The following is a 27,352-nucleotide window of genomic DNA, read 5'->3' as shown; positions in this document are numbered from 1 at the left end:
TCCAATCGAAGTCGGATGTAGAGGGTTCGTTGGACACAGTGTGAGATGACTGTTGTTATCGCTAGGCCTAACTCGTCGTAAAGTCAATACCACCATGACTGATATCCAATCTACAGTGGAGAAGGTTAGCCACTGGATTTGGTTAAAAAGAGACGATGAGCGATGGCTAGAAGGATATTGAGCTTTATTTGATAACCAGCTGATCTAGCAAGCAGGCCTCATATCAGTGAGTGGGGGGGCCAGTGTGCATTGATGCCATCGAGAGGTAGGCCCCGAAATGGCGCACATACTCTCCTGATGGCTTCCGGTATGCGGAGTTTTTGACTGGTAGCATTTGCATGTGCAAGTTGTTTGCAAGACATCTAAGTTTTTGTAGTTCTATTCTTCCTCAAAAATTTTGTTAATTGTTTTGAAATTTTGGATAAATTTTACTTCTTTTTAGCCTCGTAATGGTGGAGTGCCAAGTAATCAAAAGAAAGAAAGAAAGAAAGAAAGAAAGAAAGAAAGAAAGAAAAAGAAAGAAAGAAAGAAAGAAAGAATTAAAGAAAGAAAGAAAGAAAGAAAGAATTAAAGAAAGAAAGAAAGAAAGAAAGAAAGAAAACAAATGAATTCATGTGACAACCCCCAAAAATGAGAAGTAGCTGACCAGGGAAGGTTTGATGCTGTCAGTAGAAAAACAAGTTCATCAGTTTTTGCTAAACCATCCATTTGTACCAACAATTCTGTCTTCATCCTTCTACTTCCTTCATGCTCTCTGTAATTACAGAAATTACATAATATCATTAGTTAATGGTATCACAGCTTCATTAATCTTTTTTTTCTTTAAATCACATAATTTTTTCAGTGTATACTTATTGCTTAATATTATACTTAATTATATTCCTCTGATAAAGGCGGCGAGCTGGCAGAATCGTTAGCACGCCGGGCAAAATGCGTAGCCATATTTCGTCTACCGTTACGTTCTGAGTTCAAATTCCACCGAGGTCGACTTTGCCTCTCATCCTTTCGGGGTCAATAAATAAAGTACTAGTTACGCACTGGGGTCGATGTAATCGACTTAATCCCTTTGTCTGTCCTTGTTTGTCCCCTCTGTGTGTAACCCCTTGTGAGCAATAAAGAATATATTCCTCTGATAAAATATTTCATGGTGTCTTTCTCAATTATTTTGTTTTTCAATGTCTCTAACATTCTCTCACATTAACACATATTCTAGCTATCTTTGTGTGTGTGTGTGTGTGTGTGTGTGTGTGTGTGCTGTTATGGTCATGTGATACAAAGGAAGCATGATAGCTGAGAGAAGTGTCAAGTAGTGCAAGTGAAAGGAGTCAATGGAAGGAGTTTGCGGAAAACACGGGTCTAACTGGTTAAGGCTGATCACAAGAAACCAATCTTTGTGAAGGAGATGACAATGGAACAAAAGCAGAGTAAAGGTCCTGCTCTAGAGCAGACATGTGCAATGCATATCAATATGAAAATATGAATTGATAACAATGATGATGTTTAAGATGTCTGTTAAGAAATGTGTCCATATACTGTAGTTTGTGCTGGCTAAACAGCAAACACCTACACTCATTATCATCATCATCATCATTGTTCGACCGTGGTCGAGACAATGGAATTTACCATGCTACGCCAGACTTCACGGTCCATCATAGCATTACGGAGGTCCCGTTGCTGGATGCCTGTATCCCTGGAGATTACATCAGGGTAGGAGAGTGTGCGCCCCCTGGTATCGCGAGTAGATTGCATCCAGAGGAGAAGAGTAGAAATTTCCTCGTTTTCAGCTCTACAACAATGTCCAGCAAACTGGACTCTCCTACCTTTCACAAGAGATGACACAGGTGGTAGTTTCCCATATATTTGCATTTTGGTTGGATGACACTTCCATGATAAATTTTGAGCTCTCATAAGGAGGCAAGTGTAGGTTCCATCCAACCGCCTCTCAAGCTTCTTTGATAGCGTCCAGGTTTCTGAGCCATACAGTAGAATTGTGGCTTTGACACTCATTATTCAGGGAGTCCACAAAATTCATGAAGAAAACTTCATGAGCAAACAATTATAAATTTATTTTTAACTAGCAGTATCGCCCGGCGTTGCTCGGAATTGTAAGGGAAATAACTATATAAGCATTTTTAGAGATGTAAAGTATAATAGCCATCTCAATATAGCTAACCACAAAGTGGAGCGTTACTGTAGCTTTTTACATTCTGAGATTTAATAATAAATTTTTAGAGAGTTACTTCCCTTATATATGCCAAAAATGCATTAAAAATGGGAAAAATTGATGGTAAATTTTTTTTTAAATCGTAGACTCATCGTAGACGCGCGCTAATACCCAGAAGGGCTTGATATGAATCACGACTATAAGATACCCGGTTTTGGTTAAACTGCACCACAAAATGTGGGAGTAGTTAGGAATCTAAATCGTAGGAGACAGACAGCACACAACCTCACTTTTATATATAAAGATTACATTATGAAATAATACAGTAAACCTCATTTTTCATCCACTGGTGAGGAGTGAAAGCTTTGGCATGCTGCTGCCAGTTTATCTATGCTGTTTCTAGGCTCATATGCCCATGCTGGTCAATTCTGAGTAAAATACTGCTCACCTGTGGTCACTGATTATCTCTGGTCAATAGCACCAACATTGTAACTTCAACTAAACAATACATAATAAGCCTTATAATGCTGAATGAACCCTCTAATTCTGAAATATTGAACTCTTAGTCATTACATTTTAATCCAGAACTTACACTCCTTGACCATTTGATCCACGCTGGCTCATGAGCGAGTCCAGTTCATCAAGAAAGATTGTTGAGGGTGCATGGAACCGTGCCAGTTCAAATAAAACCTTTAATAGAAAGAAAATGAAACAAGTAAAATTAGAAGAAATGCACAATATAATAATAAGATAGATAAGGGTTTCTATTAACAATAATTATTATACTCACCATTTTCACCAGTCGTTTAGTTAAGATCTTTACTGTCATATTTATTGGCTGAATGAAATCATCAAAAGAACGACCACAGATGGTTGAGTGGGGAGGGTACTGGATTTGCAACCATGTGGTTGGCAATTCATGTCAGTTCAAGCAATGATAGGTGGTGGTGAAGAAGAAGAAGAAGAAGGAGGAGGAGGAGGCGGAGAAGAAGAAGAGGAAGAAGGAGGGGGAGGCGGAGGAGGAGGAGAAGAGGAAGAAGAGGAAGAAGAAGGCGGAGGAGGAGGAGGAGGAGGAGGAGGAGGAGGAGGAGGAGGAGGAGGAGGAGGAGGAGGAGGAGAAGAAGAAGAAGAAGAAGAAGAAGAAGAAGAAGAAGAAGAAGAAGAAGAAGAAGAGAAGAAGAAGAAGAAGAAGAAGAAGAAGAAGAAGAAGAAGAAGAAGAAGAAGAAGAAGAAGAAGAGAAGAAGAAGAAGAAGAAGAGAAGAAGAAGAAGAAGAAGAAGAAGAAGAAGAAGAAGAAGAAGAAGAAGAAGAAGAAGAAGAAGAAGAAGAAGAAGAAGAAGAAGGCGGTGGCGGTGGCGGCAGCAGCAGTGAGTTATCAGAGTTGTCAGCATGGGACAAAATGGTTAGCAGAATTTCATTTGGCTTTATGTTGTGAGTTCAAATTCTGCAGAGGTCAACTTTACCTATCACCCTTTCAATGTTGACAAAATAAGTACCAATTGTGTATTATATAAGGGTCATAACACTAGGTGGACTCAACCATTCAGTAAATAGAAATCAGTATAAATGAGTTCCAGGTTAAATCCTGGAGTTTGTCTCAAAAAAATAGAGAAGATTATGAGACTCTTACCCTGACAAGTTTCTCTGAATCACCACGCCACTTGCTGACTATACTGGAGGCAGATATATTAAAGAATGTTGTGTCACACTCTGTAGCAACAGCTTTGGCCAACAATGTTTTGCCAGTTCCTGAAATATGGACATTGAAGAGAAAATACTCTAAGCAGCGGTAGCAGCAACAACAACAACAGTAATAGCAGCAACAACAACACTAGCAGCGTAGCAATGACAATAACAACAATAATAATAACAAGGTCAGGAATTTCAGGGCAGGGGTAAGTTGATTACATCAACTTATTTTATTCACATCAAAAGGATGAAAGGGAGATAAAATCAAACTTGGCAGAATTTGAACCCAGAATGTAAAGATGGGCAAAATGCTGTTAAACAGTTGGCCCAGTATGCTAACAGCTCTGTCAGCTTAGCAACAATAACAACAACTTCAGTACATTTGGTCTAAACCACGATACATCTATAATTTTCCCATTTCCAAAAACCAAGATGTATCCAAACCATAAGCTTTCGTTTGTTCCTGGCATCATCATCATCATCATCATTTAATGTCCGTTTTCCATGCTAGCATGGGTTGGACGGTTTTGACTGAGGGCTGGCAACCAGATGGCTGCACCAGGCTCCAGTCTTGATCTGGCAGAGTTTCTACAGCTGGATGCCCTTCCTAACGCCAACCACTCCGAGAGTGTAGTGGGTGCTTTTACGTGCCACCTGCACGGGGTCAGTCAGGCGGTACTGGCAACGACCTCGCTCAAATCTTTTTACACATGCCACTGGCACAGATGCCAGTGAAGCGACATTGGTAACGACCATGCTCGAATGGTGCCCTTTTACGTGCCACGGGTATGGAAGCCAGTTGGCTCCTCTGGCAACGATCACAATGATCATGCTCGGATGGTGTTCTTGGCACCCTACTAGCATAGGCATAAGTGCCAGTAAGGCAACGCTGGTAATGATCATACTCAAGTAGCTGCTCTATCAACGATCACACTCGTATGGTGCTCTTTGCACCCTGCTAGCACTGATGCCAGTTATTGAAATGATTTTGATTTTGATTTTGATTTTTTCCATTACTTTCTGTCATCAAAAAACATTCCCAGTTTCCACAGAACCTACAGTTTTGCTAAATAAACATGGAATCATTATTTGATAAGTGGGCGACTGAGTCTACATGTTGCGATGGTGGATTCTCTACTGAATTTTAGGAAGATAGATCTTATCAATGTCAATTCTCCATTCAACCTTTCTAGGCTGTTATTATTTTAGCCCTAGACCAACTTGGATGTAGTGGACATATGATCACAAATATTCCAGCCATGACTGTCACACAATTATATACACACACACAGTATATCCAAAGATACATTATCAGCCTCCAGTTTCCTGCCATAAAGCAGATGTGAAATAAAGCAACACTTAGTCTGAATGATAGTCACAGGTGACATTTCCAAATGATGACATACCTGTTCAAAGGAGGGTATGGGACTGCAATGAGAGATTCTTTTACCTCATGTCAAATGAATGTATTAAATTTTTTTGCTGTTGACACAGACTATCACAGCTATGGGGTTGTTCAGTCAGCTAGAAATAGCAATCACATTTCTTTCAACCGCCTGACTGGCCCTCGTGCTGGTGGCACATAAAAGCACCCACTACACTCACAGAGTGATTGGCGTTAGGAAGGGCATCCAGCAATAGAACATCTGCCAGATCAGATTGGAGTCTGGTGCAGCCATCTGGTTCGCCAGACCTCAGTCAAATCGTCCAACCCAGGCTAGCATGGAAAACAGACATTAAATGATGATGATGATGATGAAGACTCTACAGTTGGAAACTAGAATCTCTTAGACAATGCAGTCTAAGATAAATTATGTTTGAACACATGACTGGATAGTCATGACTGGAGTGTCACTGCTCATAGATTTGCTTGGTTGGGATTGAACTAAAGCTAAACAATAATAACGCAAGAGAAATTCAGCAAACAAAAAGAATCTCTTTGCAGTCACTTGATATGCTTGAAATAGTAATCAGATCACACTCAAATTACACTAAACACCCTTAAATAAGGAACGAGATACTGGATAATGTTATTCTACATCTAACATGTCGAGAAACTAAAGACTAAAATACCACTGAGCACTAGTCTAATGAAACAGGGCTGACCTGGGCTTAAACAGCAACAACAAATTCATAGCAACTGTAAGTTTTATCAGTAATGGGAAGTGAAATTGTTTTACCTGGAGGTCCATACAGTAGTAACCCTTTCCAAGGAGACAAGATTCCTTTAAATAGTGATGGATACTGAAAAATAAACACATAGATAATTAGGAGAGTATGTATACATATGTAAATATACATTTATATATATACTACAAAATTAGAAAATGGAGAAACATACTTAAATCAATCAAACATCAACCATCAGATGATACCCAATCAATACTTTATTACACCATTACATAACAGTAAAGGCATTATACAAAATATATTGTAAATATAATTAGACAAGGAAATAGAAATATAAAATATAAAATATAATATGTAATTATATCATATATATATATATATTTCAACAATTGAGGGTAAAATTAATTAATTAATTAATCAATTTCACCAAGTATTCAGTATGCAAAGGGACCATTTAAGGCAAATTCAAATTATTACATTATATAAAAGGGCTTAGTAAAATAAATTACTTTGCCGCATACTGAACTCGTTAGAAATAGCAGCTAAAAAAACTATTTCTAACACTTAAAGAAAACCTCTCTCATATAGTGCTTGCTCAATTCAACCCAGGAAAGTATGAGGGTAGAGACATTAAAAAATCAAATGCAAAGGTTATTTGAGTACGTACGTTTCAAGATTAGCCAAATTCGACCCTTCTCTCATCAGCTCAGAATGCCCTTGTTTGAGTTTGAAAACTGAAAAATGGGAGCATACCCTTTCGGCTTGTTATCGCTTCTGAAGATCTGCTCCCAACTAACAGTGCTAGCTAACTCAAATATGCAAGAGAAAAATTTCTGTTCTCCCCTTTCCACCAGCGTGGGTTAAAATCAGCAAACACTATGCTTTTTTTCGGTAAAATCCAAGACAATTAAGTAGAGAGAGATGAATTATAATTTCAACAATTGAGGGTAAAATTAATTAATTAATTAATCAATTTCACCAAGTATTCAGTATGCAAAGGGACCATTTAAGGCAAATTCAAATTATTACATTATATAAAAGGGCTTAGTAAAATAAATTACTTTGCCGCATACTGAACTCGTTAGAAATAGCAGCTAAAAAAACTATTTCTAACACTTAAAGAAAACCTCTCTCATATAGTGCTTGCTCAATTAAACCAGGAAAGTATGAGGGTAGAGACATTAAAAAATCAAATGCAAAGGTTATTTGAGTACGTACGTTTCAAGATTAGCCAAATTCGACCCTTCTCTCATCAGCTCAGAATGCCCTTGTTTGAGTTTGAAAACACTGAAAATGGGAGCATACCCTTTCGGCTTGTTATCGCTTCAGTGTTTTCAAACTCAAACAAGGGCATTCTGAGCTGATGAGAGAAGGGTCGAATTTGGCTAATCTTGAAACGTACGTACTCAAATAACCTTTGCATTTGATTTTTTAATGTCTCTACCCTCATACTTTCCTGGGTTGAATTGAGCAAGCACTATATGAGAGAGGTTTTCTTTAAGTGTTAGAAATAGTTTTTTTAGCTGCTATTTCTAACGAGTTCAGTATGCGGCAAAGTAATTTATTTTACTAAGCCCTTTTATATAATACTAGCAGTATCGCCCGGCGTTGCTCAGGTTTGTAAGGGAAATAACTATAAAGCATTTTTAGAGAGTATAGCCAAAAAATGGAAAAAAAATGATGGTAAATTTTTTTTTTGAGAGTAATAAAAGGTTGAGTTGCGTCCCCTAGACAGTCTGTGGTTTGTTTTTTATTCTCGACCCCATGTCGAATTTATCGTTTTTCAGAACTGGGGGAACTTTTCAAAATTTTCGCTGCGTTAGTTTTGAATTATGACATTGGGCTATGTGTGTGTCAAGTTTCATCAGAATCGGTTGAAAGCCGTGGTCAGGGGAGGGTACGAGAAACAGACACACAGAAACACGCACAGACAAACTGCCGTTTATATAGAGAGAGATATATATATATATATATTTTACTTGTTTCAGTCATTTGACTGCGGCCATGCTGGAGCAACGCCTTTAGTTGAGCAACTCGACCCAGGGACTTATTCTTTGTAAGCCCAGTACTTATTCTATCGGTCTCTTTTTGCTGAACCGCTAAGTGACGGGGACATAAACACACCAGCATCGGTTGTCAAGCAATGCTAAGGGGACAAACACAGACACACAAACATATACACACACATACATATATATATATATACGACAGGCTTCTTTCAGTTTCCGTCTACCAAATCCACTCATATATATATATATATATATATCATCATCATCATCATCATCGTTTAACGTCCGCTTTCCATGCTAGCATGTGTTGGACCATGCTCCAGCATGGCCGCAGTCAAATGACTGAAACAAGTAAAATATATATATATATATATATATATATATATATATATTGGGTTGTCCGGAAAGTTTATGCCAATTTATAGCAGCTTACATTTCAGCTTATTTTAGAACATGGTTGAGTCCATAAAATAGGATTTGACTACATCTCCATTTAGAGCATTGATTAAGCTATCTTTTCGTGGAAGAAGGTTTATGTTCCTATAAACTGTTAATTTTGTAACCCTTTAAAATGGAAGATAAGAAAGTTCATTTTCAGAACTTGATGCTTTGGGAACCAGCTGCAGCTCGGCTGGGATGTGTTGCCCCACCCTCCACACACACTATACTCCCAGAATCACAGTTTTGCCAAGGTGGTGTGGTCTTCTAATGAACCACATATTGCCAGTCATCCAGGTCCTTTGTTATTTCCAACATGAGGTTCAATGCCCTGTGATCAGCATTTCACCATTTCATTCCATGTCTTCCTGCATCTCCTCCTCTTCTATACATTCCATCTACTTTAACTAATCAGTACTTCTTTATAGAGCTGTCTTCTCCCATACATAGCATATGGCCAAACCAGCTCAGTCTTCTTTCTTACAGATTGCAGCTGATTTCTTTTATGCCTAATTTTTCTCTCAATACATTGTACTTTGACATTTATATACATTTACTTGTACATCCAAAAGAACATGCTAGCTTCATTCTTCTGCATTTAAGGCCCACATCTCACTGTCATACAACATTAATAATTCTGGTACAAGTATTATACAATCTGCCCTTCACTCTGAGGGCCGTAGTAGTAGCTCCCTGCACATTTGCCAACCTATTCTCACCATGGCTACTATATTTTAAAGTAACCACTTTCTTCGCCAATTATATCTTCTACGTAACAAAAGCTATCAACTGCTTCTAGTGAGCCATCCAGACATTTAAGAGAATCTCTTTACAATGTGCTCATAGTAAGTACTGCTCCAGAGCATCTAACACATATGAAGCATACATTCTCTGTTAGTCTGTCTGATTGCAATTCCCCTTTTTCTCTTGTGTGTCCATAGTCACACTGGGTACAGCATACTCTTTTACTTGTTTCAGTCATTTGACTGTGGCCATGCTGGAGCACCGCTTTCAGTCGAGTAAATCAACCCCAAGACTTATTCTTTGTAAGCCTAGTACTTATTCTATCGGTCACTTTTGCTGAACTGCCAAGTTACAGGGACGTAAACACACTACCATCTATTGTCAAGCGATGTTGGGGGGGGGGGGGACAAACACAGACAGAGACAAACACGCACACATATATATATACATATACATATATTCGACGGGCTTCTTTCAGTTTCCATCTACCAGATCCACTCACAAGGCTTTGGTTGGCCCGAGGCTATAGTAGAAGACACTTACCCAAGGTGCCACACAGTGGGACTGAACCCGGAACCCTGTGGTTGGTAAGCAAGCCACTTACCACACAGCCACTCGTGGAGTTTATATCAACTACTTTTCTGCATATCAAATAAGGCCATTTCCCTGAAGATGCAAGGGTCCTGTCTTCTTTCCAACCACACACACACATTCTTTTTATTTCAATGGTAGAACGCTGTTAATACAATATCACTGGTTCAGCTAAATATATCTGCAATTATTTAGCTCAATTAAATAATATAGCTCAATTAGTTAAATGATGGTAATTTAGCCATGTTGATATATGAGTGTGTGAAGCACAGTTTCATTAGGCCACCAGTACAAAATAAGTGAAGGGAACCAACGTCCCCACTGGTACCACCATCACCATCACCATCAACACCACTATCATTGCCCCACCACCATCACCATTACCACCACCGGCAACAATAATGACAATACTTAACCCTTTCATTACTGTATTTATTTTGAGATGCTCTGTGTTTCATTCAGTTATTTTAAATATAACAAAGAATTTGGTAAAATAACTTAGTTATCATTAAGCTAGTGTTGGGAACATAAATTGCGACCAAGGTTTGGTGGTATATTTTAATGCAAAACTTATGAAAACAAGACATTTGTACAACAGAGCCAGAGCCGGTTTTGGCCGGGTTGGTAATGAAAGGGTTAAAACAACAATGCCACCAACACAACTACCATCACTACCACCTCTACCACAGACATCACTGTCATAACAACTACTGCTACAGTTGTAGTAGTAACAAGAAAAATCAGACCCAGGTTTATGCGACAATAAATAGCGAGATCAAAGTCAATATACCTTAATTGGATACACCACAGCTTCCTTCACTAACCTCTTGGCTTCATCTAAACCAATAATATCATTCCAGCCTAGATTTGGATTGTGGACATAAATCTCCTGTAGGATATACAAAACAGAGCACACACAGACAGATTAGAAACAAAAGATAATGATATTAGGAACTGATGAGGAATTATTGGGTGTCTACACCAGTGCTTTTCAACCTTTTTGCTGGAGCGGAACCCCAAGGAAACATTCCACTGGCTTGAGGGACCCCTGTGCAATAATTTAATAGTCTTATGCACAAATATCTGCACAGGAGAATTAAAAATTACTGCCGATTTTAGCAGTTTTGTAACTTCTTGCGGAACCCCTGGACTTTCTGGTGGAACCCTAAGGTTCTGCGGAACCCTGGTTGAAAACCACTGGTCTACACAGATGTAACAAGAACACACTGATAAACAAAAGGAAGTATTAAATATATTCAAAACAGTCTCAGGGTTATTTGAGTATACTTTGAAATACTGGGACACACTCAGAGAATACAGTCCTATATTTAAGAGATGAGGAATTATGTACATTATTTACATTTGACGGACATTTGTGCTCATCTTGTATGTTGTTAACACATTTCAGCTGATATACCCTCCAGCCTTCATCAGATATCTTGGAGAAATATCGAACCTGGGTTCTCATTCCTAAGGTATTTGTCGATATTATTGAGTGAGAGAGCATTGCGTGCCATCAACGTGACACTGGGGTAAAATATACAAAGCCCAGTATACCCATCGTGATTACCTGTCTGATAAGGGTACACTAGGCGCATGCATCACAACCATATGAGCGCGACATGGTGATCTCATATCGAGATAAACAGCACATGACCTTGCAGGTGGAGCCCAGTTAGAATTTTCTTCTGGTCAAGTAAACCGTCCTACTCAAAAGGTCCCTGAATAAGGGTTGTTTAAGGATGTTGAATGAAACACCCATGTTTCCAGAGGTGAATTATTCAAACCCCAAAGAATCCCTTTCATCACATGGCTATGATGCTCCCCCACTACTTCTGCTCATGATCAGAGATGCACATATCGTCAGCCACTAAGGGACATGCCCAACTGGTTAAGGTCAAACAACTGACAAGCAAATCTGTGGTATTGAGCAGAATATTTGCTGTAGTCCATCTTTTATAACAAGACAAAACAATGTACATGATAACACTTCCAATCAGTTAAGATCAGAAGCCACGAGAGCCACTGCCTGGTGCTGCATTAGGGCATTTATCATTATTATTATTTTTTTTCTTCTTTCTTCAAGTTTTATTTGTATGCATTCCCATATATAAGTACAAAACAGCAAAAATTTTTTTGACAAAGTGGAACAATGCATCAAACATCATATTTGATACATTGACAAAAATTATATATTTATACACATGTGAAATGATTTTATTAGATTACAAGTCTACAATCATAAATTACAATATGTATCAAGAGAGAACAATTTTGATAGAGTTTTGGAAATTCAACAAATTTCGCAAAATGAAAATCTGTACAAGAAAAAGGTATTTTTCGTTTACAAAAACAAAATTTTTTAATAGCAAATATGATAAATACTTTTACCAAAACCATAATTTAAATTTATTGTAGGTTTTTTTAAATACTTATGTTGTTTCATGATTATTTTTATACTTTTTATGTCTCAAATCAGAGATGAATTGAATGATAATGATTCTTATATGAATTGGTGGGCATAAATGATATATGAAGCAAACGATTCATATCATTTTAATAGATTAAACACTAAATATAATAGACAAACAGAGCTGAGTGTGCTATATATTGACATGCATGACATGAAATAAAGACCACTCTGAACCAACAACAGAGAACTTACAAGCTACTTGACACTTGCACTAATTCAAACGCATACTATATGTGTTCAAAACTTGTATAACTTCCAATCTGCGACCATAGCATATTTTATTTATTCATTTATAAACAAAAATTTTTCATTTTTGCATGAAAATTTGAAGTTGGCTATAAATGTAATTCATTTCTTCATTTCAATGGTAAATCCAGCCTTGCAGCAGTGTGGCTGCCAACCCACCACTGTTTGTTCCTTTATGAGCCATGCCTGGGTCATAAGGGCCGGTTTCCCAGGTTCTTGGCATATAGGTTCCCCACCTGGACGGGACACCGGTCCATCGCAGGTGAGCTGCAAGATGCAGGAGGAAAGAGTAAGAGAAAGTTGTGGTGAAAGAGTCAGCAGAAGTTTCGCCATTACCTTCTGCCAGAGCCGCGTGGAACTTAGGTGTTTCGCTCATAAACACACACATCGCCTGGTCTGAGATTCGAACCCGCAATCCCTCGACTTCGAGTCCGCTGCTCTAACCACTAGGCCATGTGCCTCCACAGCCAACCCACCATCCATAGAAGAGATTGAATAGATGATGTCCCTCTTTCTTTAGTGCCCTAAGCACGTGCTTATTTTGCTTATAAGTTAATCCAGCACTAGGTCTTGTGGGGGTAGAGAATCAGAAATATTAGCGGTGGGTAGGATCTGGAACCAATGTATAATCTCTAATTTATTGAATACTAGAACATTCCTGTTAACAATAAAGATAGAAACCTCTTTAAGGGCAATGAATATTAACAGAATCATTAGTGTTTAAAAAAAAAAAGCCCTTGTGGGATTTGTTTTAGTTCTTTGAAAATAACCAAAACTTTTTAAGCATCTAGTAGCATAAATAAATTCAGTTATATTATTAACCATAGAATAGCATTTGGAACATAGGTTTACAACATGGAATTATAATTGTGGTTCTTATTTAAAAAGACATTAAAAATGGATAGAATTTTAACATAGATTCTGAAGTATATTTGATCTGAGGTATATTTAAAATGAAACAAAAATTGGATAGTCAACCCCACTTTCTATCAAGTCCCTCTGAATTATACGATGGTATGCAAGGTGAATAGAATGGTAAACCAAATAAACTTACCCGACTAATTAGTTGTGCCAGGTCTCTCCATTCGTTGTTATAACCCATGTAACCTCCAAGTGGCTTCAACAGACGGTCTTGCTGCAATAAGTTTACATGTTTATATATATATATATATATAAGACATATACCGGAGTAAACACATAAATGTGAAACAAGGTGGAAAAAAGAGTACTCAAATACCAGTGGTAGAGTAATATACTTTATTTAAAGCAGCAGAAAATTCAACAAAACCTGTTACTCTGAGTTTGGCGTTGCCGTTCATCAAAAACTGTCCGATGAACAGCAACGGGAAACTCAGAGTAACAGGTTTTGTTGAATTTTCTGCTGTTTTAAATAAAGAATATAAGACATATATATATATATGTATGTATGTGTATATATAGTTGGAATTTACAAAAAATAATCAAAACAAAGGACGAAGATGGGTGTGTAAACAACAAGCAGATGTATTAGTTTAAAGCTCAGGAAGTGAGAAAGTCTTTTACGTTTCGAGCCTAAGCTCTTCAACAGAAAGGAACACAGAAAAAAACACAGAGAGAGAGAAAAAAAAATATATATATCATCATATATATATATATATGTCTGTGTGTGTGTGTATGTATGTATGTGTATGTATATATATATGTGTGTATGTGTGTGTGTGTGTGTGTGTGTATATATATATATATGGCTAAGATCAAGGTCTAATATCTATTTTTAAAGAATTCAATATATATATATTTATATATGCACACACTCACAAAGCTTTGAAAACTAAACAGGAGCATGACAATAAAATGAGCAGAAAATTCACACGTAAGAAATGGACATACTCATTCCTTGTTAGTAATCATCCCAAAAATCATTACAATTTCATGCCTTTTACAATAATATTGTTCATTTTTGGTGATGGCAAAAGTAGAAAGCTGCTGGGAATAGTGGGAAAATATTGAGGGCAGTGACAAAAACAAATGACACAAGCAGTGGCGACAAATGTAAATAGTAGTGGCGACAAATGTGTGGCATAGAGACAAAGATAAGACAAGACGTGTATGTCACACATAGGAAAATATCCTACAGGACTGGAAATGGAAAGTTGACTGATGGAAAGATATATATATATATATATATATATATATATATATATATATATATATATATATAGAGAGAGAGAGAGAGAGAGAGAGGAGAGAGAGAGAGAGAGAGAATGAAAAGTGAAAAAGATATAAAACGAAAAGTGAAAAAGATGAACAATAAAAAAAAATCCTCTGTTGAATGTAGAAAAGGAAGCAAAATGCATTATAATATATATATATATATATATATATATTCATCAATATAAGGAATGGCCGTGATAGGCCATTCGACTCACTAGAAAGAGCAGCCAAACTCAAACCGCTAAATAGTTGTAATTCTGAAATTGGAAGAATTACAACTATTTAGCGGTTTAATTTGGCTGCTGTTTCTAGTGAGTCGAATGGCCTATCAGGGCCATTCCTTATATAGTTGAATGTATATTATATAGTCTTTGACTATCTTTTCTTTCTCACTAGACCGCTGGTAGCGGAGAATTTTTTCTAGAATTTTTTTGCTACCCTTATATTTATTAATATATCTATATATATATATATATATATATATATATATATATATTTCATTTTTGGATTTGGTTGTGTCAAGACTATTGAAAAGGTTGCAGCACTCAACGAAAATTTTAGAAAATAAAAATAAGAAATAAGTGGAAATTTTGCCGGTGAGTGTGTTAAATAATAAGGCACTAAAAGAGAATGACTCTCCCCAGACACAACAGTATATACATATATATATATATATATATATATATATATATATATATATATATATATATATATACATACTTATATATATATACATATATATAGCAATGATAACAATAATCCTTGGATGGAATTTTAAAATATTTTAATGCATCGCTATGCATGTTTCCACAAATCGCATGTCTCTTGAGATCACAGTCCATATTCATGGGATGATGACAGTGTAGTCCACAGTATCCCAGGACACCAGGTTGTTGATCATCTTCATGGATTTTTTTCTTTAGCTGATATAGTATTAATGGGTATTTAACCAAGGGTTGGTTTTCAAAAGGGATAACCAACCCTCAGTTAAACATCCATTAATGCAATATCAACTGAAGAAATGAATCCCTGAAGATGATCAACCTAATGCCAGGGATACTGTGAACTATACTGTAACCATCCCAGGATAGAGACTGTGATCTGAAGAGACATGTGATTTGAGGAAACTCACATAGCAATGCATGAAAATATTTATAAATTCCATCCAAGAATTATTGTTATTATTACTACATATATATATATATATATATACTAGCAGTATCGCCCGGCGTTGCTCGGGTTTGTAAGGGAAATAACTATAAAGCATTTTTAGAGAGTTATAGCCAAAAAATGGAAAAAAATTATGGTAAATTTTTTTTAGTTAAAAAGGTCGAGTTGCGTCCCCTAGACAGTCTGTGGTTTGTGTTTCTGATTCTCGACCCCATGTCGAATTTATCGATTTTTTTCAGAACTGGGGGAACTTTTCAAAATTTTCGCTGCGTTAGTTTTGAATTATGACATTGGGCTATGTATGTGTCAAGTTTCATCAGAATCGGTTGAAAGCCGTGGTCAGAGTGAGGGTACAACCTAACAGACACACAGAAACACACACAGACAAACTGCCGTTTATATAGAGAGAGATATATATATATATATATCATCATCATCATCATCATCATCATCATCATCGTTTAACGTCCGTTCTCCATGCTGGCATGGGTTGGACGGTTCAACCGGGGATCTGGGAAGCCAGAAGGCTGCACCAGGCTCCAGTCTTATCTGGCAACGTTTCTACAGCTGGATGCCATCATCATCATCATCATTTAACATCCATTTTCCATGCTGGCATATGTTGGACGGTTCAGCTGCAACAGGCTCAGTCTGATCCTGCAGTGTTTCTACTGCTGGATGCCCTTCCTAATGCCAACCACTCCAAGAGTGTAGTGGGTGCTTTTTTATATTCCACAAGAAGAGGGTCTGGCATCAACCATGATCGGATGGTGTTTTTTACATGCCACCAGCACAGAGGACAGTCAAGGCAGTGCTGGCATTGGCCAGGTGGCACTATCTCAGATATATATATATATATATATATATATATATAATATATATATATATATATATATATATATATATATATATGTATATATATATTATTCAAAGGAATTCCAACTCTGTCTGTTTTTTATGTCTTATTTATATTCTTTATAATATTAATGTAGAATATAGAATATATAGTATAAATAGTATATATAGTAAAATGAAATGAAGTATTGATTGTCTTATTGAATAGATGAAAATATTGAATATCAAATATTAAGGGACTAGTATACTTTCTTGCATTTAAGCAGTCTTCAAGGTCCCAGGTTGTGACAGGAATGTTTCAACTGTAGTTGACTGGCTGCCTTTTGTCTTTTATATATGTTCCTGTGGACTGCAGTAGTAGTTGCTTGGCTATTTTTAGAGATGATGCCAAACCATTTTTCAATGCTTATTTTTAGAAATGTTGACAGCAGTACTTTTTAGAGATTTTTTCTGTTTTAGTTATAAGGATAAGATTTTAAAAGCCCAAATAAGATTAATTTAATCATCGTTTATTAAGCTTGGGTTTGAATTTCTTAATAAAGTCCTTTTCTCTCAGTTTTCTCTCAATTTCATTCAGGTTGTAAAGTTTATAAAATGTCAATATCATGAAAGTTTTCCGACCACATGTTGCCAGATGGTTACTCAGTGGTATTTGGCGGACTTCTGGGTTTTTAATTTTTTGTCAATGCACACGCAAGCACTATCAGTAATGCACTATCAGAACGCTCACGTGTGCATTGACAACAAATTAAAAACCCAGAAGTCCGCCAAATACCACAGATTAACCATCTGCCAACATGTGGTCGGAAAACTTTTATGATATTCCCATTTCATAAACATTTCATAAACTCCTCATCATAATTGCAGGACACTGAATCTGCCCTTAAGTATGTTTTAAGTGCCTCTGACATAATATTAAGAACTTTTTCATTTATTGTAAGACAGTCAGAATTTTTAGGAGATAAAATTACTTGTTTTTCCATTTCTTCTGGTGTGCTGTTGTTGAAAATTTCTGGGTACAAATGTACAAATTGAAATGATAAAGAATGAAATAATAAATGGATTTATGAATGAAAGTTTGGTAATTGTGCTTATTTCCACCACATGACACTTATTATTGCAAACATGTTTTAACCAACCAATACTATACACATACACATAAATACATTCATATATACATGTCTCGAGTTGTAGCACTAATTCAAAGGAGCCAACCTTGTTATATTCTGTGTGAGGTTGAATCTCCCTGAGAACTACATTAATGTTATGCATGTCTGAAGAATACCCAGCCATTTGTAAGTTAATTTTATCCTCGTGTGGTAATGAAAAGTGAAATTGACATCTAATATTTACTGTGTGTATGTATCTATGAACTTTTCTTTGGATTTATGTATCTATTGTCTCTCTCACTTTCTTTCTTTCTCTTTCACTTCCTTTGTGTCACTCTTCTCTCCCACTTTTGATTTAACAATGTGTATATGTATCTATGTATCTACTTCTCTTGTGATGTGATAAACATTTAAAAACACAAAACGAACACCATCACCACTCACTGTCTCATCACTACACACTGTCTCTTTCACTCTCTCTCTCACTCTCTCACTAACTCCCTTTCTCTCTCTCGCCTTTTCTCTTACTTCCTCTCTATCCACCTCTCTCTCGCTTTACCACTTCAAAGAAGTGTGACACACACAACAGGTACGTACAAAAACAAAAAGTTAGTGTATTAATATTATTGATGAATGTGTAATATATTTTGCAACATTGTTATGGCAACCAAACATATTTTTTGTATAAACATATTTAGATTGTATACAAATATTTTTGCTCATGTATTATCATACTGCTTCCCAACTTTAATTATTTGAATTATCAGCAATATGAAATGATTCACAGAAAATCACCTTCTTAGACAACAAATTCATTGTATGTATGTATGTTTGGATAGTGTAACACTGTATACATACATACATACATACATACATACATACATACATACATACATATATATATATATATGTATATATATGTATATATATATATATATATAAGTATATATATATATATATAAGTATATATATATATATATAAGTATATATATATATATAAGTATATATATATATATATATATATATATTATATATATATATATATAAGTATATATATATATATATATATATATATATATATATATATATATATATATATATCAGTATGAATAAACACAGAGAAGCTGAACTAACAACGCAACTAGAAATAAACACTTAAATTATACAGATAGCAACATATGCATCTGTATATACAGAAAATATATAAATATAGATTAATAAATAGATATGTATTATGTATGAGTGTGAGCAAAAAATACAAAAGCACTCAATACATTATGTAGAGTATAGATATGAAGATAAATAGTTAATTAACCACATGGTCATTACTCAGGGTTTTATAAGTATATAAGCATGTCTATAAACAATCAGTTACCTGCTTTGACTCATTACAGGCATTTGATTGATTCAAATCCTGATTAGATCCATGTAAAAGTCAGTGTGTGTGTGTGTGTGTGTGTTTTACTTTCTCTTTGCCTTGACATAGAACAAAAGTTGTGAGTGTCAGTGTCTTACAAGCATTGTCTTTTCTTTCCAGTCTTCCATAAATACAAATTTAGCCATGGGGAAATATTACCTTACTTGGAAGCAAGTGGAGGCTGGTTACAAGAAGAGCAGCTTACTGTAGAAAATCCACTTAACAAATTCTGTCCAACTCATGAGAGCATGGAAAAGTGGATGTTGATTAAATCAGCAGCAGTACGATTTAATGTAGCCCAAAGTGACCCCTGATTAAGGGCATTCCAATCATGGCCATATCATTTGTTTTTATTAGACATAGTTGATATCTGTGACTACATCCATTAAGACAATAAAGGTATAAACTGAGGGGTATTTGGCTGCTATTTTTAGTAGATAAAGCGCCCGCATAGAAAATTTCTCATTAACTCAAGGAGCAGCAGCTGCCATAACAGTATAGGCATGGTAGTAGTAGTAGTAGTAGTAGTAGTAGTAGTAGTAGTAGTAGTAGAAGTAGAAGTAGTAGTAGTAGTAGCAGTAGTTGTATCAGTTCCTTATTTCTTTACTGCCCACAAGGGGCTACACACAGAGGGGACAAACAAGGACAGACAAACAGATTAAGTCGATAATATTGGCCCCAGTGCATAACTGGTACTTAATTTATCGACCCCGAAAGGATGAAAGGCAAAGTCGACCTCGGCAGAATTTGAATTCACAACGTAATGGCAGACGAAATACCTATTTCTTTACTACCCACAAGGGGCTAAACATAGAGGGGGACAAACAAGGACAGATATAGGTATTAAGTTGATTACATCGACCCAGTGTGTAACTGGTACTTAATTTATTGACTCCGAAAGGATGAAAGGCAAAGTCGACCTTGGCAGAATTTGAACTCACAACGTAACGGCAGACGAAATACGGCTACGCATTTCGCCTGGCGTGCTAACATTTCTGCCAGCTCACTGCCTATCAGTTCCTAAAACCTTTGTATCAACCCAACAATTCTGGAGAAGTTTGTTAAAAACATCTATATGTTTGAAGAGAAATAAGTTAAATACAAAGAGCAACAACAGTAGCAGCAGCAACAACAATAACAACACCAACACCAACAACAACAACAACACCAACTTACAGGTGAAGCTTCCAAGTTATCATCAAGACTTAGCTTTGTTGCACCATTCAATAACGCTCGAAAATCAATGATCTGCTCAATAATTTAAAAAGAAAAAAAAAAAACAGGTAGAAAACATTACTTAATATTATATAAACAGAGTGAACAAAAGTTTGTAATGCTTCAGTTGGTTTGAGGATTGTAAAAGTAGATATAAAGTTCTTTCATAGTTTATTATTATCTATTTCACCCTTTTTAAGCCTAGCCAGGCTCATGGGCCCGGTTTCCAGGTTTCTGCGGTGTATGTGTTCCCCGCCCACCCAGCTGGACAGAATGCCAGTCCATCGCAGCATTACTCAAGAAACAGGAAGAGAGAGTGAGAGAAAGTTGTGGTGAAAGAGTACAACAGGGGTCACCACTACCCCCTGTCAGAGCCTCGTGGAGCTTTTAGATGTTTTCGCTCAATAAACAAACACAATGCACGGTCTAGGAATCAAAACCGCGATCCTCCAACCGCTAGTCCGCTGCCCTAACCACTGGGCCTTTGCACCTCCACCAACTGCGCCCTTTTTAAAGCCTAGCCAGGCTCATGAGCCCGGTTTCCTGGTTTCTATGGCGTATGTGTTCCCAAGCTGGATGGCACGCCAGTCCATCGCAGCATTACTCATTTTTGCCAGCTGAGTGGACTGGAGCAACGTGAAATGAAGTGTTTTGCTCAAGAACACAACAAGTCGCCCAGTCCAGGAATCAAAACCACAATCTTACGATCATGGTGCTAACACCCTAACCACTAAGCCACGTGCTTCTACCTTTCATAGTTTACGTGGTCCTAAAATCAAATGAGCAAGCACATGCTGGACATGTAGTAACCTGATTTACTGTTTATTATTCAATAAAGTAAAATACAGTGCACCTGTTGAACATGTAATTTGATTTATTTTGTACAAGCAAGACTTGTCAGAATTCCACATTTTACAACTATTCTTAAATTTATTTTGATGCATAGATCTCTAGATTTTTCATAGCACTGTATCATTATGTTAGAGATTTTTTATTATATCTTTGATTTCATCCCATAATTAAGTTAGTTTAACTCTTTAGCATTCAGATTACTCCATCAAATTTAATGCATATTTATTCACATTGTTTCAAATTAATCTTGCTTGTAAGCTTTGAGATTTCGATCATGTGAGTGCTTACTTTTAGAATGACATTGTAAGGAAGATGTGAGGAGCTAGACCTGGCAGGTTTGAACATGACACAGGAAGAACATTTCGTCTGGATATGCCAGTTTAAATGTGTTTTGTTAATGCCCCCAGACGATGAAGTAGGCTAGCCCAATACATAAGGAGTGGCTGTGTGGTAAGTAGCTTGTTTACGAACCACATGGTTCTGGGTTCAGTCCCACTATGTGGCACCTTGGGCAAGTGTCTTCTACTATAGCCTCGGGCCGACCAAAGCCTTGTGAGTGGATTCGGTAGACGGAAACTGAAAGAAGCCCATCGTATATATGTATATATATATATATATATATACATATATATGCGTGTGTGTGTTTGTGTGCCTGTGTTTGTCCCCCCCCCCCAACACCGTTTGACAACCGATGCTGATGTGTTTATGTCCCCGTCACTTAGCGGTTTGGCAAAAGAGACCGATAGAATAAGTACTGGGCTTACAAAAGAGTAAGTCCCGGGGTCGAGTTGCTCGACTAAAAGGCGGTGCTCCAGCATGGCTACAGTCAAATGACTGAAATAAAAGAGTAAGAGTAAGAGTAAGAGAGAGAGATATAGAAGGAGAAGTCTAGATGTCGAGAAGCTGAGTAGAGATAATCCGAACAGTCTTCTTTCAGTTTCCATCTACCAAATCCACTCACAAGGCTTTATTCATCCCAAGGCTATAGCAGAAGACACTTGCCCAAGCTGCCACACAGTGGAATTGAACCTGGAACTATGTGGTGGGAAGCAAGTTTCTTACCACATAGTCATGCTTGCATATATATATATTCATCATCATCATCGTTTAAACGTCCGTTTTCTGCGCTAGCACGGGTTGGACGGTTCGACCGGGGTCTGGGAAGCCAGGGCTGCACCAGGCTCCAGTCTGATCTGGCAGTGTTTCCACAGCTGGATGCCCTTCCTAACGCCAACCACTCCGCGAGTGTAGTGGGTGCTTTTTACGTGCCACCTGCACAGGTGCCAGGGGGGTCTGGCATTGGCCACGATTGGTAGGTGCTTTTAACGTGCCACCGGCACGGAAGCCAGCCATATATATATATATGTATGTATGTATACACACGCACATACATCCATACATATACATATATATAACAGTGGCAGCAAGGATTTCGTAGCTCACACAGCCACTGTGTAGTTTAGCGATATAACAAAATACTAAAGGATTAAAGCATAGCATTCAAACTTGTTCCATTATTTCAAAGATTTTGATTATCTTTTTGATTTTGTTCTATAGTTTTCTATAACACACAAAGACACATCATGAATTGTAGATTAGTAATATTTATAATTCAATGGCCTAAAAGCAATTGTTAAAGATGCAGTCTGTTTATTATGAATTATTTATCATCATCATCATCATTGGTTTCCTTGTCCGCTTTTCCACGCTCGCATGGATCAGACAGAGTTTTGTTGAGGTGTATTTTTTTTAGCTGGAGATGTCCTTTCTGCCACCAACCTTCACCTGTTTCCAGGCAAGATAATATTTCCCCATGACCAGAAATATTTTTTTATGGATGTTTGGAAATGAAGGGAATTGAGATTGTCAAGGCAAAGAGACAGTATCACATTTCCATGCACACACATACACACACACACACATACATATACATACATACACTTATGTTTACATACATCTTTTACTTGTTTCAGTCGTTAGACGGCAGCATTGCTGGTCCCGGCCTTTGAAGAATTTTTAGTCGAATAAATCAATCCCAATACTTATTTTGCTTTTTAAGTTTGTAACTTATTCTATCAGTCCTTTTTGCTGAACTGCTAGATTACAGGAACATAAACATATCAGCACCAGTTGTCAAATGGGGGTGAGGATCAAGCACAGACACAAAGACATGCACACACATAGATAAGTTCATATACAACAGTCTTCTTTCAGTTTCCATTTACCAAATCCACTCACAAGGCTTTATTCATCCCAAGGCAGTAGTAGAAGACACCCACCCAAGGGACCACACAGTAGAACTGAACCTGAAATCATGTGGCTGAGTAGCAAACTTCTTACCCTACATCTATGCCTACACATATGAGCTAAAATATTGACACCACTGTGGATATGTTGTAATCTGCTTTATTATTTTAGTTAATCTAAAATAATAATCAATCACTACTCTGTGTGTGGAGGCAGATGGCCTAGTGGTTAGAGCAGCGGACTCGCAGTCGAGGGATCACGGGTTCGAATCTCAGACCAGGCGATGTGTGTGTTTATGAGCGAAACACCTAAGCTCCAAGTGGCTCCGGCAGAAGGTAATGGCGAACTTCTGTTGATTCTTTTGCCACAACTTTCTCTCACTCTTTCCTCCTGCATCTTGCAGTTCACCTGCGATGGACCGGCGTCCCGTCCAGGTGGGGAACTTATATGCCAAGAAACTGGCCCTTATGAGCCAGGAACTACTCTTTGTCCTTTAACACTGGGTCAACCCTGACCCAGCAGACCTATGCTTAAAGATCCCATTTGTTTTTCTATTTTACCTAGAACTATGTTATCTAATCTGTCCTTTTTTAATATGGTAGAGCATAATTAGTGGAAATTTAGCTTCTATTTCTAGCTAAGCGACTGTGCAGAGATTCTTACATTGGTTCATATTGTTAAAGTGTAATGTATGTGTACATGTACAACAGAGTGCTAGTGTAATGAGAGAGAAGTTAGGCATAAAAAGAATAAGAGGCAGTGTGCAAGAGAGAAAACTGTGCTGGTTTGGTCATCTGATGCCGATGGATGGCGACAACTCCATAAAGAAGTGCCAATCTCTCAAAGTGGATGAAACTCGTGGAAGAGGGAGACCAAGGAAGACATGAGATGAGGTCCTGAAGGATGACTCCCAGGACAATGAACGTTTCAGAGAAGATGACAAAGGACTGAAATATTCAGTACCTTGCTGTACTCAAGAAGACCTGCCGTCCGCAACAGAAGTGTTAAAGCCACTGGTGAAGAGGATTGGCCTGCAAGAGTCCTGAGCCGGTGCCATGTAGAAGCGCTCATGCTGGTGCAATGTTAAAAGCACCCAACACATAAGTGTAAAGTGGTTGGTGTCAGGAAGGGAAATTAGGCATTGAAACAAAGCCAAAATGAAACTAGAACCTGGTGCAGCTTTCCCGCTAGCCAGCTCTGATTAAACCATCCAACCCACGCCAGCATGAAAATGATGATGATGATGATGATGAGGATGAGGATGATGATGATGAGATATGAGATAATGCATGATGAATCTAAAACAATGTAAGTTAAAAAAAAAAGCATTACCTTTGGCAGAGTAATCTGAATGCAAAAGGGTTAAGAGGAATACATAGCCCTAGCGCCAGGTATTGTTGTTATCCCTTTTGATACCAACCCACCTGAGACCACCCCTAGTTTCATGATATAAATTCTCTATTTTGAAAATAATCAAAATTGAAAACTTCCATCAAAATGTTATGTTAATTTCTGTTCGAAATACCAGCTTAAAAGTGACAGAGCTATTTTAATAAATTCCTCATTATCTTTAAAATTAATTAAGACAAGGGTAGTGTATTTCAACAATAATGCAGTAATGAAAGGGTGAGTGGAGGCACAATGGCCCAGTGGTTAGGGCAGCAGACTCGCGGTCGTAGGATCACAGTTTCGATTCCCAGACCGGGCGTTGTGAGTGTTTATTGAGCGAAAACACCTAAAAGCTCCACGAGGCTCCGGCAGGGATGGTGGTGATCCCTGCTGTGCTCTTTCACCACAACTTTCTCTCACTCTTACTTCCTGTTTCTGTTGTACCTGTATTTCAAAGGGCCAGCCTTGTCACTCTCTGTGTCACGCTGAATATCCCCGAGAACTACGTTAAGGGTACACGTGTCTGTGGAGTGCTCAGCCACTTACACGTTAGTTTCACAAGCAGGCTGTTCCGTTGATCGGATCAACCGGAACCCTCATCGTCGTTACCGACGGAGTGCTTCCAATGAAAGGGTGACCAATTAAAATCTTCAAAAATACAAGAGCAATTCTCTCGAAGGGTTGCCATGCAATTTCTGTTTACCAATTTTCCCTCATTTGATCCAAGGTTACGGTAAAAGACAAAGACAAATGCAAAGGTAACAGGGAAGAGGTGTTAGGATTTTATGTCTCTTACCTGTAGATGTCTGTCCTTTATTTGCCCACTTTCTTTGTTTTGCTCTTGCTTTTGACTTGAAGCGACATTTGTAGCAATGAGCTGGAGGTCACCTTTATCTTCTGAACTCTGCTTTGCGACTTGACCAATAGTCTTTAAAAAAGTAGAAGCAATAAATAAATATGCAGGCATACATACTTACATACATACATATTTTCTAGCACAAAACTTCAATATATCTATGTATATATCATCATCATCATCATCATCTTTTAACACCCGTTTTCCATGCTAGCATGGGATGGACGGTTCGACTGGGATCTGGGAAGCCAGAAGGCTGCACCAGGCTCCAGTCTGATCTGGTAGTGTTTCTATAGCTGGATGCCCTTCCTAATGCCAACAACTCCGAGAGTGTAGTGGGTGCTTTTTGCGTGCCACTGGCACAGGTGCCAGGTGAGGCTGGCAATGGCCACGATTGGATTGATGCTTTTTATGTGCCACCGGCATGGAAGCTGGTCAAGGTGGCACTAGCATCGGCCATGTTCAAATGGTGCTTTTTACGTGCCAGCGGCATGGAAGCCAGTCGAGGCGGCACTGACATTGACTATGTTCGGATGGTGCTTTTTATATATATATATATGTAAATATAATATGTGACGATTATTCAGTAGCCATGATAAAAGTCCAAATAATTGTCACATATATTTACAGATAAATTCCTCTATTTGCATAATATCGAGGTCTCTTTCTTTCTTTTGTTATCTTACCATTTCTATCAATATATGTGTGTGTGTGTGTGTGTGTATGTGTGTGTGTGTGTAAGTGCTACTGTCTCTCCTTGCCTTCATTTCATATGACGATCGTAAACAAATATCGCCATAATATAAGTGGTGTCCTTCATTTCTAATCTTCCATGAAAGCATGTCTGGTCTGGCAGAATATAAACTTAGAAGACTGGGCATCCACCTGCAGAAAATCCAGATCAACGAAATCCCATGCAAGCATGGAAAAGTGGAAATTAAACAATGATAGTGATGGTGGTGGTTATGAAGATGATGATGATTGGGATGATAAATGATAGTTTAACTCATATTTCATGCAATAATGATATTCTATTCCATATTACATGTAATAATGATATTTCAGTTTGTATGACAAGGATGCCATACGACTGATATTTCCTTTCAATGACGATGACATTTCCTATGACAAGGATAATTACTGGATCCTTTCGGTTTGAACGGCAGTTTTTTCTAGCGGTGTCATATGAAATTGTCACCCATAATTATGACCCTAGTATCGATCTATTGCATTTCAATCTCTTTTAGGGTTAGGTTTAGGGGGTGGGGAAGGGTATCTTTTTATCTTCAAAAATGTAAATTAACCCAATCTATTTCTTAAACAAGGGATATATTCATATGGCACAAAATGTTTTTTGTCTCAATAGACGTCAGTGATTGGTTGAAATTGCAGAAATTGAAGAAAAAAGCAACAAATATCTTACAAAGCCAAGAGAAAAAGATGTTTTATAAACACAAGATGTTTTATAAACACATTCTACCAGTATACGAAGTTTAAACTTTTTTAGTTACCTAGAAATTATGTTAAAAACTGCCGTTCAAACCGAAAAGATCCTAATTCCTTTC

At 37.4% G+C, this 27,352-nt stretch overlaps 1 protein-coding gene across 1 annotated transcript in view; it reads right to left on the bottom strand.

Annotated features, from left to right (window-relative positions):
* Window positions 1–27,352, bottom strand: part of LOC115209779 (katanin p60 ATPase-containing subunit A-like 2) — a 60,785-nt gene that overhangs the window by 8,876 nt on the left and 24,557 nt on the right. Inside the window, exons 6-13 of the mRNA XM_029778296.2 lie at window positions 25,728–25,859; window positions 20,405–20,476; window positions 13,539–13,619; window positions 10,556–10,654; window positions 6,034–6,097; window positions 3,795–3,913; window positions 2,757–2,854; window positions 647–754 (exon numbers count right to left, since the gene is read on the bottom strand). Coding sequence (XP_029634156.1) covers window positions 647–754; window positions 2,757–2,854; window positions 3,795–3,913; window positions 6,034–6,097; window positions 10,556–10,654; window positions 13,539–13,619; window positions 20,405–20,476; window positions 25,728–25,859 — 773 coding nt within the window. The remainder of the gene's footprint in view (window positions 1–646; window positions 755–2,756; window positions 2,855–3,794; window positions 3,914–6,033; window positions 6,098–10,555; window positions 10,655–13,538; window positions 13,620–20,404; window positions 20,477–25,727; window positions 25,860–27,352) is intronic.

The sequence above is a fragment of the Octopus sinensis genome, linkage group LG3 (assembly GCF_006345805.1).
Source record: "Octopus sinensis linkage group LG3, ASM634580v1, whole genome shotgun sequence".
Classification (NCBI taxonomy): Eukaryota; Metazoa; Mollusca; class Cephalopoda; order Octopoda; family Octopodidae; genus Octopus; species Octopus sinensis.
Note: the sequence above shows the minus strand (reverse complement) of the source record. Positions and strands in the feature narration are given on the sequence as shown.